The 21,386-nt window shown below is 40.7% G+C and overlaps 1 protein-coding gene across 1 annotated transcript; it reads right to left on the bottom strand.

Annotated features, from left to right (window-relative positions):
• Nucleotides 1–16,314: 16,314 nt before the first annotated feature.
• LOC109219310 (protein trichome birefringence-like 5) lies at nucleotides 16,315–21,052 on the bottom strand. The gene is made up of 5 exons (XM_019383747.1): nucleotides 20,289–21,052; nucleotides 18,179–18,371; nucleotides 17,654–17,847; nucleotides 17,100–17,255; nucleotides 16,315–16,900 (listed from the first exon to the last, which is right to left on the bottom strand). Exons 1-5 carry the CDS (start codon nucleotides 20,957–20,959, stop codon nucleotides 16,570–16,572), a joined length of 1,545 nt encoding a protein of 514 aa, XP_019239292.1. The 5' UTR covers nucleotides 20,960–21,052; the 3' UTR covers nucleotides 16,315–16,569.
• Nucleotides 21,053–21,386: the final 334 nt, after the last annotated feature.

The following is a 21,386-nucleotide window of genomic DNA, read 5'->3' on the forward strand; positions in this document are numbered from 1 at the left end:
AGAGAAGAAATTAGACCCGTCGAAGATCAAAAAGCCATCCAAGGGTTACCACCGGTGCAGGAACAAGAAAGATGTGATGAGTTTACTTGGCAGGTTGAATTTACATAGCAGGTTCATTGCCCACCAGTCTTATACAACTACTTGTGAACCCATTTTCAAGTTGTTAAAAGAAAGTGCTGCGGTCCAGATGGAAACGGACGAATGTCAAGCAGCATTTGATCAGATTCAAGAAGTATTGGCTAGCCACACCCAGTGGTTGGTTCCGACAGAGCTAGAAGGCCCTGATCCATTTTACCTGACTGTGTTTAGACATATTCGTTTGGGTTTGTGTACGGGGCAGCAATGACATCATGGGAAGGAAAGAGCAGGCGATTTACTACCTCAGCAAGAAGTTCACATCATATGGAGGTAAAAATACAACTCCACTCGAGAGAACGTGTTTTGTGCCTTTAACCTGGGTAGCGCAAAAGTTGAAACAGCTAACTTGTCAGCATACTACTAACCTATCTCATCTCTCGGTTGGAACCCATTGAAGTATATTTTTCAACAGCCCATAGCCGTAGGGAGGCTCGGCGAAATGGAAATCCTGCTTACGGAGTTTGAATATTGTCTACGTGAACGCGGGACGCGCCTATGAAACACAAGCATTGGCTGATTAGACTGGCTGAGAATCCGTTGATACAGAATATGAGCCTTTGAAAACAATAACTTCCCGGCAATGAGGAGATAATGCATTATTGAAGAATTAGAAACAGGTGCCGATGAAGCCCTGGATGGAAAACTGTTCTTTGATGGACTTGCCAATGCAAGGGTGTTCGGAATAGGAGTTGTACTGATTTCTGAGACAGGTAGCAACACTACAGCCCTGTTACTGCTTCAATCCGTTTCTAATTGCACAACCAACATGGCTGAATACGAAAGCCCTGTAATCATGGGACTGAGACTGGCTAATAGATATGGGTGTTCAAGAAATCCTTGGTCATGAATTGGTGACTCGGATCTTCTGTTACACCAGATTCAGGGAGAGTGGGAAACACGAGACTTGAAGCTCATACCATACCGGCAGTGCTTGCATGAACTTTGTCAACGGTTTCAGTCAATAGATTTCAAAACATTCAAGGATCATAATGAGGTTGCTGACTGCTTTGGCCACCTTGGCATCGATGTTGCTCATCCGACCAGGCTTAGTGGATCCCGTTACAATATTCAGGTTCGAGATCAACAATCCTATTGTAACGTGGTGGAGGAAAGAATTTGGATGGTGAGCCAATGGTTCCACGACATAAAAGAGTATCTCCGAATGGAGTATACCCAACCAGGTTACAGGGGATCAAAAAGAGAGCAATTCGATCGCTTTGGCCAAGAGGATTTTTCTTACAAGTGAGGAGTGTTGTACAAAAGAATCTCCAGATCTTGGGTCTATTGAATGCATAGATGCCAGGTACAGAGCTAAGTTAATCATGGCTGAGGTACATGCGGGAGTTTGCGGACCTCATATGAGTGGATACATATTGGCAAAGAAGATCCTCCGAGCAGGGTATTTAATTGGCTTTACCATGGAACGGAGATTGCATCAGTTTTCGTGCGCTAAATGTATCAAAATGTCAGATACATGGAGATTTGATTCATTCTCCGCCCGGAATTTGCATACATGATCGCACCCGATTGGCCCTCTCGTTGCCTGGGATGGATGTTATCGGAGCCGCTTGAGCCAAGCAGCATCAAATGGACAATAGATCATTTTGGTAGCTATTGATTATTTCACTAAATTGGGTGGAGGCAAAAAATCTCTCAAAATCTGTGACTAAGAAGGCAGTTGTCGATTCGTGCATTCAAAATACATATGCCGGTTTGGGGATCCCGAAAGGTATCATCACAAGATAATGGTGCAAAATCTTCAATAGTCAATTTGAAATGTTTGCCGAGACATGTCATGCAGTTTAAAGATCATGCACGCAATTCGCACTCCATAATCGTCCTAGAGCAAATGTGAGTCAGTTGAAAGGCAGCTAACAAGATATCAAGAAATATAACTTCGGAAAATGGTCGAAGGAAAGGCAATGGCATGAAAAAACTACCTTTTTGCATTGTTGGGTTATCGCACTACTGTCCGCACTTCAGTAGGAGCGACTCCTTATTCCTTGGTGTATGGAACCGAAGCAGTAAATACCCGCAGAGGTTGAGATCCGCCCCTCCGGATCATTGCTGAGGCAGAAATTGATGATGATGAATGGGTTAAAACCCGCTTGGAACAACTAAGTCTGATTGACAAAAACACTGGCAGCGGTATGTCATGGTCAGATATACAACAGAGAATGGCAAGAGCATATAACAAGAAGGTGCGTCCACGTAAGTTTGAAGTAGGGCAGTTGGTGCTGAGACGTATCTAACCTCATTGGGCTGAGGCAAAAAGAAGTTCGCCCTTCACCAAACTGGCAGGGGCCATTTGTCGTGAACCAGAGTGTTTGTCCAATTGGCGCTTTAATATTTGACAGATTGTGGAAGGAAAATGTGTAGAAAATGGCTATCAATTCTGATGCAGTCAAGAGATATTATGTATGATTCTTTTGTCTTTGTGTACTTGATTGTATTTGACATACTTGAGATTGAAATGACGAAGGCATTTTGTTTCTGCTATCTTAAACACTTTATCCTCGTTACCCCTTTGAGCCTTAAATACTTTCTTGCATACTCCTCTTTCGGAATCAATAATCAAGCTCGTAAGGCCAAGGAAAAGTAAAATGGAGACATAAGAGAAAAACCGTGAAAGAGAAAAGAAAGAAAGAAAGAAAAAAAAAAAGAAAAGAAAAAGAGAGAAAAGAAAAGAACAGTGAATGAAACAAAAAAAAAGAAAAGAAAATAAAAGGAAGAAAAAAAAGTGGAAGAAAAGGGAAAGAATCGCAACAATGAACGTAGTCCGTGTTGAACTACGTTTGACTTGATCCGAAAGGGTCGAGTAGCAGCCTCACTGAGGTTCAGTCATAACAAAGAAATCCAAATAATCCCCGGAAGGGAAACTGGGGCAAGAAGTTATGGTTGTTGCATGAAGATTAATGCCGAAAGTTGAATATTGAACCCACGTTTGAATTATTTTGAGCCTCTATACTTTCTTTCTAAACCCATCCAAAGCCACATTACGAACCAAAGAACGACCTTCAGATCAATCTTAACCAAATGTCAATACAACAGGTAAAGTGATTTTTTTGGGGACAACACTCTGGTGCCAGAGGAAAAGATGAAATGAGAGAGTCTTACTGGTAAAACCCTCATGCACCGGTAAGGCGAAGTGAGTCTGAGAGATATTAGAAATGAGAGAGTCTTATATGGTGAAAACCCTCAACGGCAGACCATAAGGACGAAATGAGTTTTTGAGAGTACATTATTATGGTGAAAACCCTCATGGGCATCGATAAGGCGAACATGAGTCTTCAGATGTGCAAATAAAGGTTGTGGGTTGAAAGATGTTTGAAAACATGGTGAAAGAAGCAAGGTTTGGGGTTTGTTAAAAGTCGAGCGTGAAAGTACGAGGCAACAAATGTGGTAAGTTAAACAGTGGATTGGTTGGACAGACTAGCTGGGAATCCGAATGCATGGCACGATCAATGGAATCAGCTTTTCCACTCAGATAAGTCTTGTCCTTTTCTCTCCATTACCGCTCATAGTCATTTTCAGAGTTTTCTATCCTCACTCGAGGTCATTGCACATTTCTCTGAAATCTGTCTAAAGACGTTTAGTGTCAGTCTATAAAAACAAGAGTGTCAAGTAACACGCTGGACAATGACTGTCCAAAGAAAGTAAAACATGAAGGATCAATAAAATCAGTGGAATAACAGACGTTTGCAAGGAAAGGCAAGGTTCATTAGGAAAGAAACAGGAACACCAAACAGTAAATATGGAGCAAAACATGTGGGTCATCGAGAGTTGAAGGTTGGAAGTCAATTGGGAAAATCGGGTAAAGTCAAAGCCAAGTCCAGGAAGCAAGTCAGGGTGAAGTCGGAAGTGGGAGCATGGCAACAAGAATGCCAGCAGCTAATCACCATTTTAACATTTAACAAATTTGTCTTTGATTGAAACAGGGGCAGAATTTTTGTTGCTGTTTATTTTAGCAATCAAGCGCCCCCTGGAGAACAGAGGGAATTTTCAAGTTTAGCATCAGGCGCCCACCTGGAGAACAAGGGAATACTTTTTTCAAGTTTTAGCAATCAGGCGCCCACCTGGAGAACAAGGGAATATTTTTCCAAAGTCTTAGCAATCAGGGCGCCCACCTGGAAAACAAGGGAATACCTTTCAAGTTTTAGCAATCAGGCGCCCACCTGGAAACAAGGGAATATTTTTCAAGTTTTAGCAATCAGGCGCCCACCTGGAGAACAAGGGAATACTTTTCAAGTTTTAGCAATCAGGCCGCCTCACACTTGGCGACGAAACAAGGGAATACTTTTCAAAGTTTTTAGGCAATCAGCGCGCCCACCTGGATGAACAAGGGAAATATTTTTCAAAGTTTCAGCAATCAGGCGCGCCCACCTTGGAGAACAAGGGAATATTTTTCAAGTTTTAGCACATCAGGCGCCCACCTGGAAACAAGGGAATATCTTTTCAAGTTTTAGGCAATCAGAGCGCCCACCTGGAGAACAAGGGAATACTTTTTCAAGTTTTTAGCATTATCAGGCGCCACAATACAGGATAACAAGGGAAATAATATTTCAAGTTCAATGGCATCAGGACGGACAACATGTCCACATGGACAAAAGAATAACAGAGAGCACATTATTAAAATGCAGCAGTCAAACATCACCCGGAGGAAGGGTTGAAACATCTACAATCAACTCAAAGGCAACAACGCAGAATCCCAGTAGAAGATACAAGGTTCAAGGCAACACGAAGAGCAAGTTAGAAGATATAGATAGAACTCTCTGTAATTCAAGATCATAGCTAGTCCAGCTTCTTTTATTTTTATATGGTGTAATAAGGAGGTCAGCCAGCAGTAGCAAACAGCAGTGAAATCAACAGCTCTTGGTAGTCCCAGCTACCAAACCTTCCCGAACTAACACTGACCTGATTCCTGTTTTAGCCCAGGATATGTAGGCAACTCTGAAGCAGGGTGCGGTCAAAGTTTTTTAAAAACTGCTTCACACGGAATAATGCAAACGGGCAAAAATCGTTCATTTCGGCTCACTTGTCTTTGACACGAAAACTCTTACGGTGTTTTACCGGGACAAAGAGGGGGCAGCTGTGAACACGTGATTTTTGCCCTAAGCAGTAATTCCCAAATTTCAAATAAAGCAATTTTTTCTAGTATTTTATAATTTGTTGTGAATTTTGTGGCATTCTTTGGTAATTGTTGCATTTTTATTTGTGCATTTTAATTCATATGAAAATACCAAAAATATGCATTGGCATTTAGGGATTTAATTTCACAATTTTAGTATTAATTAGTTTTAGAATAAACTATAAAGAAAATTGCAAGAAAATAGTTCATCGCATTACTAATTATTGCATTTGTTTTAAATAGAGTTATAAGTAATTCTAGGAGTTAAATAGTGTAATTAGGTATTTACTTTGTTTTAGCATTTTATAAAATCAGAAAAATAAATAAATAATATATATACAAAAATGGATAAAAAGAAAAAAAAGGAAAAATTAAAAATGGTCTTCATTGGAGACCAAATTTGGGCCAAAATCAGTTAGCCCCAATAAAATTCCCACGCCCAGGCCCAAATGCTCGGCCGGTCCAGGTGCTTCTTCATCAAACGACGTCGTTTTGACGTCGTTAATCACGACCATCCATTTCCCCAGATCCAGCGGCCACAATTGGCTCTCAAAATGTAATAAAAATGTAATAATTTTTATACAAAATGTAACGACAACTCCCATCTTCCTCGTACAAACCTTAACCCCGCCTTCCTCCACCGTCCTCCGCCCTAGCCCCACCGCCCTCCGCCGTCCGCCGCCGGCCGGAAATCGTCGCCGCCGGCGGCGATGCTCCGATGACCACCAAAAATACACCATTGAATCCCCTCGTCTTCCCCTGTCCAACCATGCCCTCAGCTCCCCTCGAATCATAGCCAGTCGTCTCAAATATTCCATCAAAGTTTCCGGCCAAGTTGCAAACTCACCCAAACTGGCCCAAATTCGTACCAAATGTCCCTCATCCCTCCCCCATCATTAATCCCTAACCAAAACCTTTCGAATCTTGCCAGAGCTTCTCGAATTTCAGATCTTAGAACCGGCAGAACCCTAGGTCAGAAATTTTAGGGATTTTGGACCGTAATTTCCCTAATCATGTGTGTTCTTTTGAAAACACACGATTAGGGATGTTGCGCATCAAGAATCTCGGAGGATTCAAACAATTGGCCATTCAGAGTTCACCCCATAGTCAGTCGAGTGATCAAACTAAGTAAGTTTTCCTTGTTCTTCTTCGTTAGTCTTTTTATCTTGAACTGATATTTCCCCTTGATCAATCAATTTAGGGCATGAGTTTATTTCTCTTCATTTTTTCAGATTGAACCAGTATTCAACTAGGTTAGCCAGTGTTTCTTATTTGTTAATCTTCATTGTCTTTTAATCAATAGTAAGAATTGGGTCGTTTGTCAATTTAGTTGTGACTGAGTTCTTTAGAATTAGGATTGATCATGTTTAGGATTTAGTTTAAGTTTTGAGTCGCTTAAATCTTCTCCAGACCTCATGAATGTTTAAGTTGTTCTATTAGTTGTGTGTGTCGAATCTGTTTGCTTAACAGTTTTGATCAATACTATTTGAGCACTGTTTTTCTTGAACTTGTTACTAGTAGTTGTTAATCCAAAAATCAGTAGTTATTTGAATTTAGGATTGGCGATTGGATTGGTGGCTGGTTAATTTGCAGAAATAATTATTTGGACCAGGGTCAGTTAGAAAGTTTAGTGTAGTTAATGTAGGCTAGTAATTTCAGGAAGTTCAAAGGGTAGTTTAGGCATAGGAAAAGGGTACTTTCATCAGATTTGGTAATTTTTGAAGAGGGGTAAGGATAGAATAGTGATTGTAACAGGCATAGAACTTTCTAGGAGGGACTATAGTGTAAGTCCTAATAAACTCAAGTTAGTTGCTTGTGTAACAAGTCAGAAATAATGGGGTAAACACTGAAATTAGAATAGGGACTAAGGGGGTAAAGGGAAAAATCTGAAATTGGATTAAGTTCACCTATAAGTAGGCATTCACTTGCCTTGAGGAAGGGGAGTTTTTCTGGATAGCCATCTCGACCCCCCCCCCTCCTCAAAACCCTCTGATCATCCTCAGGTTTCAGAAAACAACAGAAAAGTAAAAATTACTGTTCCATTAATCTCTCCTAACCTCATTCTCAAATTTCAGTCATTAATCCCATTTCCTAGCTCGTTAAGGATAAGAAGTAACCTGAACTCATCTGTGTATGCTCACCTTGGATATTCACAAGCTTTTCGAATCATGTGTGCATGAGATTTACTTAGTCCAGGTTGATTTGTTGTTTGTTCACTGGGGATGGCAGTCCTGGGTTCATTTTTAGCTGTTTGGTGCTGTTTGGGTTAATCTGTGAACTCTATTGGCTCTCTAATTTATTCTGAGTTGTTGGGTCTGTGCTGGACTGTTGTTGAGATTTTAAACTGGTTTTCTGAGCTGCTGCTGAAGTTGTTACTGCTGCTAATCTCTCCCTTTTCTTATTTGCAATTACCAGGTACACTGCCCTGCTGTAACATTAAGCTTGAAATGGAATACAAATGTTCATCTGTTTGGTTTTGAAGTATGCTGTTTGGACTGTGATGTATTGATAGTTAAATAGGTGTTAGATTCAATCAGCATAGTGTCGAATCAATTTTGTAATATGTGTGTAAATGCTGGACTGTTAACTGGACTGTATAACTGGACTATTCATATGAACTGTGAAATGGATTTTAATTCTGGGAAGATTGCATCCAATGATTAATCCTATTTAGTATAGATTGCATCCAATGTTCAATTTCTGTATCTAAAACTGGGCAGTATTAGGTTGATGTCAATAGGACATCTTAAATAAGTTCTAGACTGGTTCGATTTTTAGTTCGTAACAATAAGACTGCATATTGGAATCTGAATTAGAATCTGGCCTGGCTTAACAGTTTGGGCTCCGTAATTTTATTACCAAAAGAATAGGTTTCAGGGCCTCAATGAACGGCCCAGGCTCGGTTAGATGCTTGTGTACGTTTGGGCCTGGGCCTAGATCTGCTTGATCAGTTTATGGTGTGCACATAATTTTAACCTTTTCTTTTGTTGGGCTCGTCCTGGAGCCCAGAGGCTGCAACACAGTATAAAGTCACTATTAGGTCCAGTAACAAATAGTTAAAGACGATTAAATATAGAAAATCATGGATTGCCTTAGGATTTGCCCTTTAAAATGAACAATAGACGAGACGAGCCTCGCCAAATAAACACACAAATTGCGGGGCCCTCATTAATTGCTTATATCAAAATATTAAGACCTCGAGATGTGCCATTTAGCGAATTTCATGGCTCCCCACACAGTTAATAAACGCGTAGTTGCTTTAGGCACGTATTTTAATAAATTTACCTTCCTAAATACGGGTGCACATTTATATGACCCAAATCCAAATCTCAACGAAGTCGAAATGTGTTAACAATCACGGGTGCACTGGTGCGACGTGGTTCGAAACGCATTTTTACGACGTTGCAATTCTTATTAAACATAAAAATAAAAGCGGTTTACTAATAAAAGCATAAACTAGAACATGTTTTGAAATCAGATAAATCAAATACAACAGTTGAGCGACCGTGCTAGAACCACGGAACCCGGGAATGCCTAACACCTTCTCCCGGGTTAACAGAATTCCTTACTTGGATTTCTGGTTCGCGGACTGATAATAGAGTCATAATCTCCTCGGGTCGGGATTTAACCGGTGACTTGGGACACCATTAATTTCCTAAGTGGCGACTCTGAAAATTTAATAATAAATCCCGTTCCGATTGTCACTTCAAGTTGGAAATAACTCCCTTTATTATACCCTCTTCTACGGACGTAAGAAAAAAGGAGGTGTGACAGATGCGATTCACAACTCGTCGTCAACCAAGTCACAGGGACTTTCCAAATCAAAGAGCAGAGGCTACAAAGGTACCAGGCAGAAATTCATAAAATGCTACCAGAAATCGACGAATGTCGACTCGACCAGATACCTCGAGACAAAACATCGAAGCAGACGGCCTCGCCAAGTTAGCAGCGGCCACCAAGAACATCACTAAGGAAAATATTGTCACCCTCCTCCATTCATCGATAGACCAACTCGAGGTACACTCTGTAAATTTGACTTAGGACTGGCGAAATCGTATTATAACATATTTGCAGGAAGGAGCACTCCCAATAGACACAAAAGAAGCCAAAAAGCTTCGAATGCAGGCGGCAAGTACAACCTCATAAATAACGAGTTATACGAAAGAACGTTTGGAGGCCCCTTAGCGAAATGCCTAGGGTCGAATCAAACAAGGCGCGTACTCGAGGAAGTACACGAAGGACACTGCGGTGCCCATACGGGCAATCGGGCCCTCGTCAGATGCCTCATTCGAGCAGGATATTATTGGCCCACAATGAAGAAGGAGGCCGATGATTATGTCAAGAAATGCGAACAGTGCAAGAAATATGCCCCTATGATACACCAAGCGGGCGAGCACCTCCATTCGGTTACATCGCCATGGTCGTTCATCAAATGGGGAATGGACATCGTCGAACCCCTCCCAGCAGGGCAAGGTAATGTACGTTTTCTTTTAGTTTTAACTGACTATTTCTCCAAATGGGTAGAAGCAGGTCCGTTCACCCAAATACGTGAACAGGAAGTTATCACATTCATATGGAGAAACATCATATGCCGCTTCAGTATCCCCAAAGAAATCAGTTGTGACAATGGACCCCAATTCACCGGAAAGAAAACCGCCGAGTTCTTCGAAAAATGGCACATCAAGCGAATACTCTCCACGCCATATCACCCTGCCGGTAATGGTCAGGCCGAATCCTCTAACAAAATAATACTGAATATCTTGAAGAAAAAACTTGAAGGTGCCAAGGGACTATGGCCGGAATTACTCCCAAAGGTACTGTAGGCATACCGCACCACGCCGAAAACAAGCACAGGAGAAACACCATACTCACTAGTCTACGGGACTGACGCCATGATACCGGTTGAGGTCGGTGAACCCAGTTTGAGATACTCCAATGAAAGTGAGCCGAGCAATGACAAAAACAGAAAACAGGACCTCGACGAAGCAGAGGAGCGAAGAGACATGGCTTACATAAGAATGGTAGCCCAAAAGCAACAAGCAGAACGGTACTACAACAAAAAAGCCAAAGTACGACCACTCAAAGTTGAAGACTATGTACTCTAGGGGTGTGCATTCAATTTATCGATTCGATTTTGACCCTTATCGATAATTACTTATCGACTATCGATTTGTACATATGCTTATCGTTATCGTTTCAATAAGGTTTCAATTTTTTCGATTTCGATTTGTCAATTTTTGGGGCTTATCGATTCGGTTATCGATTACACCAATAAGAAAAGGGTATTATAGAATAAGGGTATAAAAACAATACCACAATTGTGGTATAAATAATTGCAGATTGCTTATGCCAGAACAAAAAATTCAATCAAAGGCAGATAAAACAATCCTACATTTCACCCCGGGATTATTATCCCTAATCCTTGCAACTAAACGACCCCTTAATGTTCATTAATTATCTTTCAGGTTCACAGATGCAAGTAATGGGTAGCGAAAGCACATCTACTATAAAGTAGAGATGATAAAAGCTGCATCAGGAAAACAAACCTCCGAAAATGTTAATGATGCAGATCTCAACTTTTTCCGGCTAGCAAAGATAATAGCTGACACAGCCTCACTGGAGTTGGTTGCAAATGGCAGCACAATGAACGAGATGAAGAAAGAAGGAATGCTTGTGGCACTGGAGAAATTATTGACATCATCCACAGGGAGATCAACAAACACGGCAGCAATGACAGTGCCGAGCAGCAGCAATAGAACAACCTTAATTGCAATTGATCTAGGATTCTCAACAGCCTCAACACTTTCATCATTTTGATCCCCTAAGAAATGGTGTTCTCTCCTTGCTTCCTGAAGAATGGGTAGAGGAAATAATAGGGTTAGGGACTTAGGGTAAAGGAAAGGGTATTATAGAATAGGGGTATATTTATCTTTTTAGTATATCTTATCAGTTTATCGATAAATCGATAACCGAAGAGGACAAAATCGAAATCAAAATCGATAACTCAATAAGGAAAATTTCGAAATTGATATCGAAATCGATAAATCGATAAACCGATATCGATTAATCGATAAACTGATAACAAATAATCGATTTGATTTATCGATAAACCGATTCGAATTCACACCCCTAAATTGTACTCAAGCTTAAAACACAAGCGAGCAAAGATTCGAGAGAAGGCAAACTAGGAACCAATTGGGACGGGCCATATAAGATCACGACAGCAGCAAACAAAGGATCTTTTCAACTAGAAACTATGGAGGGAAAACTACTACAAAATAATTGGAACATCGCCCATCTCAAACACTTCAACTTTTGAAAATAGACGCCCTCCGGGTCGTACTATTTTTCCCTCATCCGAGTTTTGTCCCAATTGGGTTTTCTCAGAGAGTTTTTTAATGAGGCGACAAAGCGGACGTTTCGAAGTTCAAGTATAATTCATCGCCCCTCCTGCCGACTGCTTCTCCAGGACGAACGATGAAGGGACTGGATACATGGAAACTTCTCCAATATATGTATGAAATGAAGGACATATGTAATATTCTCCAATGAATGAAATAAAGCATCATTTTTACTCTCTACCAAGATATTCTCCAATGAATGAAATAAAGCAGCATTTTTACTCTCCACCAAGTCTTTTCGCATCTTACACTCGACCTTGCTCGAATTATTTTACATTCGACCTCGCTCGAGTTGTTTCACATTCGACCTCGCTCGAATTATTTCACATTCGACCTCGCTAGAATTGTTTCACATTGGACCTCGCTCGAATTATTTACATTCGACCTCGCTCGAATTGTTTCACATTCGATCTCGCTCGAATTAATTTACATTCGACCTCGCTCGAATTGTTTTACATTCGAACTCGTTCGAATTGTTTTACATTCGACCTCGCTCAAATTGTTTAACATTCGACCTCACTTGAATTGTTTCATATTCGACCTTGCTCGAATTATTTTACATTCGACCTCGCTCGAATTATTTTGCATGCGACTCCGCTCGAAGTCTCCAATGTCCGACCGCTTCGAAAATCAATCTTATCAAAAAATCAGGGACTTCCCCACATAACAAAAAAAGAGAGAGATCGAAAATCAAGCAACACGTAGCAAAAAAAGGGGGGGGGGGTTGTTCCATTACAACTATCACGTTACAATACTTTTTACAAAGGGCCCAAAGACGCCCTCACAAAAATAGCAAAATAGACAAAAACTAAGTATGACGGCTTTACGCCGCGTCATCCTCATAGGCATACTCATCATCATACCAAGAATAGGAGGCAAGCCTATCCGCATCATCATCAACGTCGTCCCCACCAGGTGTACCAGAGGCATAACCGCAAGTTTCACGGCCCGCACTTGCCTTAGCATGAACGCCCTCAAGTTCTGCTTTGCAAATCTTCCCGCCGATTTTCAAAGACTTATATACGTCAAGCTGAGCCTCGGTGTGAACCCACATCTCATACAACTCCCGCGGCACGCCGGGATCGGCAGAAGTATGAGACGTGGACAACTGTGACTACCGTCGCACCTCCTCAGTTTTTAAGGTAACGACCTGCTCGTTCAATCCGGATAACTCTTCCTCCAAATTCTGGATTTGTTCCTCTAACCTCGCCACCATAAGTGCCGATGTCTCTGCCTCGCTTTCCTGCTCGGACCTGCAAACGCGGAGAGCATATTCTAAGGCCGCCGCTTCAGCCGCAGCGGCCACTCCGTGTTTCTCTGTACGAGCTAACTCTTCGGCCTTGGTGCTCAACTCACCCCGCAGATCAACAGCATTCGCTTCCCTCAGCCCAAGTTCAGCATTAAAAATGCCAACCGCGCTTGAAGATCGGCATTCTCAGCCATCACCCCTTTACTCACCTCAAACTCGTCATCCTTGGCCTTTAGAGTTGCCTCGAGCTCACTACATAGACCGATGGGTCTCGTTAGCTCATCATCCCTCTCCTTTAGCTCTTCATCTTTCTTCGCCAACTCCTCGTCATTCTGTTTGAGCCCGTCGCAAAACAAATGAAACTCGCTATCCTGGGTAAAAACATCGGCCAGTGTTCGGTGCCTTGTACTATACTCCTTGTACTTGGAAGTCACCTTTTTAAAGAGGGCCGTCCTCTGCTCTTCCCTCCATTCATGCTCAATCCCCATGATAAGAGTCTGACATGCAGAAGAAAAGAGTCAGTATGAGCAGATTACACATACATAACAAATCCTAACATTAAAAAGCACTTACTCGCTGAGCCATGCTAGATATACCCAACGATAACTCGGCATCGCTCATCGCCTACAGCGCCGTGTTCTCAGAAGCTTCACACAAGGGGGCAAAACACGGCACCGCCCGTTCCGAGTTGGCCAAAAGGTCATAACCCACGGGGATGATTACGTGCTGGTTGGGACCCTTCGTCCTTACCTCCACGCAAATGTTCCACTCCAAGATATCTCTTCAAGGTCAATGTCCGAACCAGAACTGTCATCCCCCGCAGGTACCGTTCCATCTCCCTTGGCCGCCGACGACTCGCCACCTTCCGTGGTCCTTATAAGTTCCCCGGCTTCGTGCACCTCCTCGGCCCTAGAGGACCTCCTCTCCATAACGGCATCCGCCATAAAAACGGCCCCTACGTCTGGTGCAAGTGCAGGCGCCGCTTCCGGAGCAATAAGTTTCTTCGGCTCAATATCAGTTATGACGGCCTTCCCAACTCCACCCTTCGCCTCTTTCTCGATGGCGACTCCTCTCCATTAAACGACTCTTCTACAAGATAGTAGATAGGACGGGAAGAGATCTCATCCTGGACAGCAACATTCTGAGGGGCGGAATCCCTTGGTGATAGAGCTTGAGTACGACCCCTGCGAACGGACTCGGCCAAAGCAAATTGCATCCCTGCGGATGCGATAGCCTGGCGAAATGCCGGCACTGGAGCTTTCTTCTTGGAAACCCGTCGACCTGGCACCAAAAGGAGGTCGTATCAACGAGCAATGGCAAACAACAGAGAGTTGAAACAAAAGTAACACTTACTAGACAGGACCTTCGGTCCGAAGCACTTGTAGAAAATCGCCCAATCACGAATCCCCGCCATGTGAGGCAACACGTGAGCCACCTAATCTTCAATGTCGAGGACAGGGGAGGATGCACGCCTTTCAGCTGAAAAACAAAAAGACCCCAAATGAGCCGAAAAAAAGGACAAAAAAAGACAACGAGCGTATGACAAACACTTACGATTATAGTTCTACTACTCGGGAAACCCAGTCGGGTCCACCACCAAGTGCTCGGCATTAATAAAAAAAGTACTTATGCCAGAACTTTCGATTCGTCTTATCGTCCATTCCGACTATCAGCCCTCTGGTCCCGCGATGTCGTAGGTGTATCATAGTACCTCTATAAAAAATTGGTGAAAATAAGTGCAGCAAATGACGAACATCGACCTCACAACCAGCCATTCTGCGTACTTCGTCAGCATCAGAAAAGCTTTATACAAATAAGGAGAGAGTTGTGCCGGGCAGACATTGTAAAATCGGCAAAATTCCTCCGCTAGTGGAAGAAGAGGAAGAGTATAACCGATCAAGAACGGGTAGACATAGAAGGCACAATACCAAGGTCGATGGACCTCCACGATGTTGCCACCCGGAATTATCTCGACGTGGGGAGATGCGATATTTGGATCAAAGCTCAGCTATATAAAAAGGACCAGTCTCGGAGATCACCTGAGCAGGAGCGGGAGTAGGCTCCTTGGGAAAATAATTTCTAGACAAAGGGTTTCTGGGAACTATCTGCTCCGCGGTAGGAAAGCTCTCATCCTCTTCAGCCATAAATTCCTCACCATCGGGAGGAGGAGCCACCGATAACGGAGTGGCATCGGAAAATTCATCATGAATGCGAAGAGTTTGTCACATGTTTCGACAATGAAATGTGTTCTACCAAACCCAAAGAAGAAGATAACAACTAGGTAAGGAGGAGAGGAATGGAATTGGAAAAGCAAAATCAAGAGCAGAAACTGGCAAAGGAGATCAAAGAAGAATAGTGCTCACGCAAGGCAAAGGATGGTGAAAACTTTTGAAAAATGAAACCCCCATCTATTTATAGGGCTGGGTGGCGTGAGAATCGAAGTAAAGGATTGTCTATGCCACTAAAACCAAAGCGGCAGGCACACAGACGCTATCTAGGGAAGATCCGTAATGATGACGTGCGTGGCCATGACGTCACCCCCCTTGTAGCCACACCAATCACAACTTCACTGGTTGCGCCGTTCTCTCCACCTCGACCGACCCGACTTATTCAACACAACTAAATTTTTCCAAAATGGAGGTGAATCAGGTCCGCTTATCGAGGGCGTGCAGGACCACGACCTTAACAAGCGGAGGGACTAACTGTATTGGTCTAAATTTAGCGACTTGGCAATCATGGATAAGCGAGACCAAGGACGGGGTCGACCGCGGTGTAATAGCAGAAGGCTGCTCTTGAAAGGGCTGATGCCAAAGATGGGCAGCTGAGATGAAGAAATAACGGTAACATAGGTTCAGATATGGACACAAGGAATATTCCTTTGGATATTCCTTGTTTTGTACTTTTTAGGATTTCTGGGAAATATCCCTTATAAATAGGAAGATATAGAGAACAAAAATGGGGATCTTCACTTTATGAGAAAAACACATTGTAAAAGGTTGACCTGAGAGAATATACAACAATTGTCTTGTTCATTGATTATCTTATTCAAGCATACGTTTTTGCTTCTTATTCACAAGATCCAAAGATTCCTCAACCCTCTTTATTTTTCCTTTTTCCACGCTGCTGTCAGGGAAAAGAGCCATCCAAGTCTTACAATAATTGGGTGGTAGATTCCTTTTTGTTATATTCATTGCCATTATCTACATTTATTGCACATTTATGTTATTGCATTCATGAGCATTTAATCAGCACGAACACACTGATTAACGTTGTTTATCTTACCGACTTCACATAATATTTGGTCTAGATTTTATTATTCTTAACTAAGATTCACCCTTCATCTCATTATTAATTGGTTTAACTAAAAGGTTCAACACTTTTTGGTCAAACATATACAATTGAAAAAAGATGCTCTTCACTTGCCTTCATATCTCAACCCTTGCATATATGATATAACATAGAAAAATGGATACGGTTTACAACTTAATTAAAAAACATAATAGGATTTGGATTAGGTTGTTGGCACAACTCTTGTTGGGATTTGACGTAGTAGTTGTTGTACTGAAAACAGTCTGATCAGCCTGTGATGTCCTCCCTTGGGGGAGTTTTGAATCACCTGCTTGTTCAAGAATCGGAGGATGAAAATGCTAAGCTTACTGTTGGTTGACAGACGATTGTTGTTGCAAGACCAAAGTGGCATAGATTAGCTCATTCCATGCATCAGGGACTCCGGGGAGACACCAATGGCTACAATCTTGCTTCACCTTTCTACCATTACTAGCAACCCTCCCATATACTGATGGGTGCCCATCCTTGCGAAAATTTGTTAACTGTGTTACATTCAAGAGGACAACAGGAAGCTGCATTTCCTTGATTACCTCCTCGACAATCTTCATTTTCATAGGGTAGTTACCAAGGATGGCCCCAGTCGAAACAGGTTCACTCTCTTTATTACAGGAGCCACCTGAATCCCAATCTCCGCCTCTGTTTACAAGGATTTAAATTGAAATAAACTTAAACATGCTAGCCAAATTTTGAAAAATATGACTTCCCGAATTGCATGAATGTAGAATTACAGAAACAGTGCAGATCAATCCACTTGAGATCAGACAACCAAAGGGAAATGCTAGTGAAGGCCAATATTATCATTCCCAAACACGATCATATCTTAAAGCACAAGTACCTGAAGTGAGCTGAAGAGTATCCACGATATATAATCAACTTTTCATGACTCATATTTTCATCAATCCACTTAGCCCACGTCTTCAACGCTCTCCTGTAAGCTTCAACGGCATCAAATTTAGGGTAAACATGATCACCTTCTTTGTAGTAATTTTTCCTGCAGAGTCCAATCTCCATTTAGTCGAACAAAAAATAATAAAGTGGAGATAATTTATTTTTATGGTAGTTGCACGCTAGTACTTAATTAGTTTTCAAGATAGCTAGTAATGAGTTTTACATACAGTAGAAATCAACCAAAAAGAAATTTTTTGTTAATGAGACATATTATGTATATGTCTCTTGTCACATAAGGCTCGAGAACCTTGAAGTAAGCATAATGCTCTCTTGTCACATAACAAGGATAAGTAAGTTGATTCACTCGCTCATAACGTTTCCAAACTATCTCATCCAAAAACAAGAAGAGGCGGAAGCTAAAGAAAAGAGACACTTATGTTCTAATTGCAATGTAGCATCTATGTTGCATCTCAGCAGAGAGAAAATGTAAAGCTCACACACCCTCTGGCAGTCTTTCCATGTGTCCACCAATGCCCCGTATTGAAGACCACAATGTCAGCTTTCTTCCAACGGTTAGATGATTTGTCGATGCGATCTATTGATAGAGTTGGATTCGAGTTCCCTTGAGCATTGGTACGTACTCCTTCTCTAACAAGGAAATGAGAGCGCACGAATTCTACTGTGCAGTTATAATCCTGCAAAACCACAATATTTTAGTCCTCACTGCTCTCTTTCCTAGAAGAAGCTTTTGCAACATTTCATCATTTTAAGTTGTAGAAAATCTACCAGACAGAAGGATAACTCAATTCTCTTGCCATCAAATAATTGACCACAGAGATAACAACGGACTCAAGTAGACAAACTCTATCTTTTTCTCTCTCTATATACACACACACATACATATACAGAAGAGATCTTCAATCGATACAAATGCTGTCAATTTTGGTGGAATGAAATTTCAATAAATTTTAATGTAAAATCACCTCAAATTTGAAAAAAATTCAATAAATGTTAATGTAAAATCACCTCAAATTTGAAAACATAGTAGCCTCTTCCTTTTGTTATCTTATATCCATGGATCTCGTACATTTTACTCTTATTAACGAGGCCTTCACGAAGAAGGCAAAGGAGAGATTCAAACTGGTTCCGGTTCATTGAGTCTCCAACCAACATCAGCTTCTTTCCTTTCAATCTCTTCAAAAAATCTGTTGCACTAAACCTACAAATATAGAACTGGTTTAAGGATACAAATGCTATAAGTACTCTCCTGAATCAACAAACGACCAGATTTTCATGATCCGATTCAGCAACGAGATGTAAGTTATATGAATCAGCAGAATAGTTGATCGCGAGTTAAAACCCTATAGAGAATACGGGGTGATTGGTGAGACAGCCATAGCTTCTCCAGTAGCGAAAACAAATGTTATGAACAAATGACAACATTTTTTTTATGAAGATGAACATTAAGAGTTTAAGACAACATAAGCTTAGGAAAAAATAATTTTCTCATAGCTAGCCTCTCGTACATATGTTTCAGTCAGATCGCTTGATTGAACAAAGCCAGGTAACTCTTAATTAGTTTTGGTTAATATGCAGAGCACACCATTGAAAACAACTTTTACTAAATTGAAACTCCACCCTTAATATTTTTAACTATAATTAACCTTACAAAAACGAAGAGAAGAAGACTATTACACAAACAGGATTATAGACCGGAAAACACAATACAGAAACAAGAATACATCCTCGGGAATGCCTCCACGGCTATGGTCTAGTCTGAATGTCAAATGGAAAGACTTATAATAGTAGAAACTTTTGTTTTATAAGTATAACAAGAAATTAGGTGGATTGATAGATAGTCTTTGCTAAAAGAGTAAGAATTGTTGAAATTTCATTCCACTTTAATTAACAACATGAGCAAATTGCAAACTTCCTTATAGTGTTTTCCTCCAACACCACAAAAAAAAAAAAGGAAATGTTCGTCACAACTACTTTTTTGTATATAGACAAGAAAGACTTTGAAATTCAAAAGATTCAGTTTTCTGTTTTGACATAACAAAAGAAGGAACAAGAAATACAAGCAATCATCTATCCCACTAAGAGACTTAAAAGCTAACGCAGAGACTCAAAATCTGTTAATGCTTTCTGGTTATAATAAGTAATTCGCACAAAGTAAAATGAAAGGTGACAGATAATTACAGTTTAAAGCACCTCTAGACACAGATAAGACTATATACCGTGATCAAGTTGGTAACTAAGCATAATGAAATCAAATATGAAAAGTATAACTACTTAATATCCTTTTTGCCTTTTTTGGGGGGATTTTTTCTTCTATCTAGGAGTGGTAAGATGAGTTGTTCAAGAGTAGCAAAATAACATTGATAATTAGTAATGACCCTAGACTATATCAGAAATGGAAATGCAGAAACAGGAAAATATCATCAGAGCTGGCAACGCCCTATCACCAAAGATAAAGAGTTTTAAGTTACTCTTTCTAAGATCATGTCCACTGTTCTTTAGCAACGTAAAAGATCCTATTGTAAGAAATATAATCTAGCTTTCTATTTAAGCATAACAGCTGAAGGACATTAAGGGCAGGCCTTAAGGGGAATCAAAAATAGGTGTAACGTGTGAAATTTTACAGCAAATTGGTTTTAAGGAAGGTGCTATAAATGGTATAGCCATCAGAATCTCAATATTGCTATCATTTAAGGAAGATACTCTGGAAGCAAAGTTCATCTATTTTCATGGAAACAGGTTTAGTGCAACATCTTCAAACATGACAAAATTACCAATTATGGAAAAAGAATCTATTTGGAGTGTAAAAGCACTAAAAAGGAATCTCAAGATGTTGCACAATAATAAACATATGACAGAAAAAAGGGACAATCCGGTGCACTAAGCTCCCGCTATGCGCCGGGTCCGGGAAGGGCCGGACCACAAGAGTCATGTACGCAATCTTCACAATATTTTTGCAAGAGGATATTTTCACGGCTCGAAAGCATGACCTCGGTAGCAAAGTCAAGATGTTGCACAATAATAAGCATATGACACAAAATTACAGAATAAGACAAAAGATATAGCAGACCAGATCATCATTTACACACACACATATAAACAAGCAGCAGCAATTTACCTAGGAAGATCACATCCATGTGGCTTCCATCTCCAATTAAGATACTGTGAGTCAGGCCTACCATTGCTCTGGCAATCAAAAGCCTCATCAACATAAGGGCAAGACCCTGCCTTATATATTGGGTGCTTCTCATCTTTCACCCATCTTCCCTTGTAAAGATCACAACTCTGTCCTCCTACTTTAAAATCAGAGTCAACCAACTTCTCCTCATTTCTTGCAGAATCAACCACTTGTTTTGTTGTTGCATTCGATGCATCCTCATAAACAGGTGCTGAGCTTTTCTCAACTAAATTATCAGAAATTGGTGTTTCCTTAGAAGCTTTTAAGCCTTCAGTGCCTTTAGATTCTGATGGAATTGGTGTTACTTTCTGATCCAAACTATCATCAAAATCAGATTTTGACAAAATGGGTGTCTCAGATTTTGCCTTTAGGACTTTGGTATCACCAAATGGAGTTGTTAGTGTATTATCAAGAAGTTCAGTATCAGCAAATCTTGGAGAAAATAGTGAAGGGGATTGAGAAAGGACGTCTCTGTAAAGAGAAAGTTTAGGTTCAAGAGCTCTTTTGCTGAAATAGAAGAGACTTGAAAGGAACAAAAGGAGAAGGAAAATTGTTGAAAGTATATAGCGGTTGTTGTTTTTCTTCTTGGGAGGTAAAGAAGAAGATGCCATATGGAGGAAAGTAATACGGCATTCTGATTTTCTTCCGATCTATAAGGGCTTTTGCTCTGAGTATATTTTTAGTCATTCCATTTCCCTATTTGCCTGATTTGCCTCTATTCTCGCAAGACAAGAATGTGGGGCCACAATGATAAGAAAAATGGAACATAAAATAGAACCTTCCTATATTTTTTATGGCCTGTTTGGCCATAAAAAAAATTCGGATTTTTTTAGTTTTTTCGGAATCAGTATTCGGCCAATAGATTTCAAATTTCACTTGAAGTTAAATTTGTTGAATTTTTCAAAAATTTAATAAACTCCAAAAGACTGTTTTTCAAAATTTTCACTTTAAATCACTCGCCAAAATTCAAATACATCTCCAAATTGTATTCATGTCCAAACACAACTCTAATTTTTAAATATCATTTTTTCTCGATTT

Source organism: Nicotiana attenuata, unplaced genomic scaffold, assembly GCF_001879085.1.
Source record: "Nicotiana attenuata strain UT unplaced genomic scaffold, NIATTr2, whole genome shotgun sequence".
NCBI classification, from domain to species: domain Eukaryota; kingdom Viridiplantae; phylum Streptophyta; class Magnoliopsida; order Solanales; family Solanaceae; genus Nicotiana; species Nicotiana attenuata.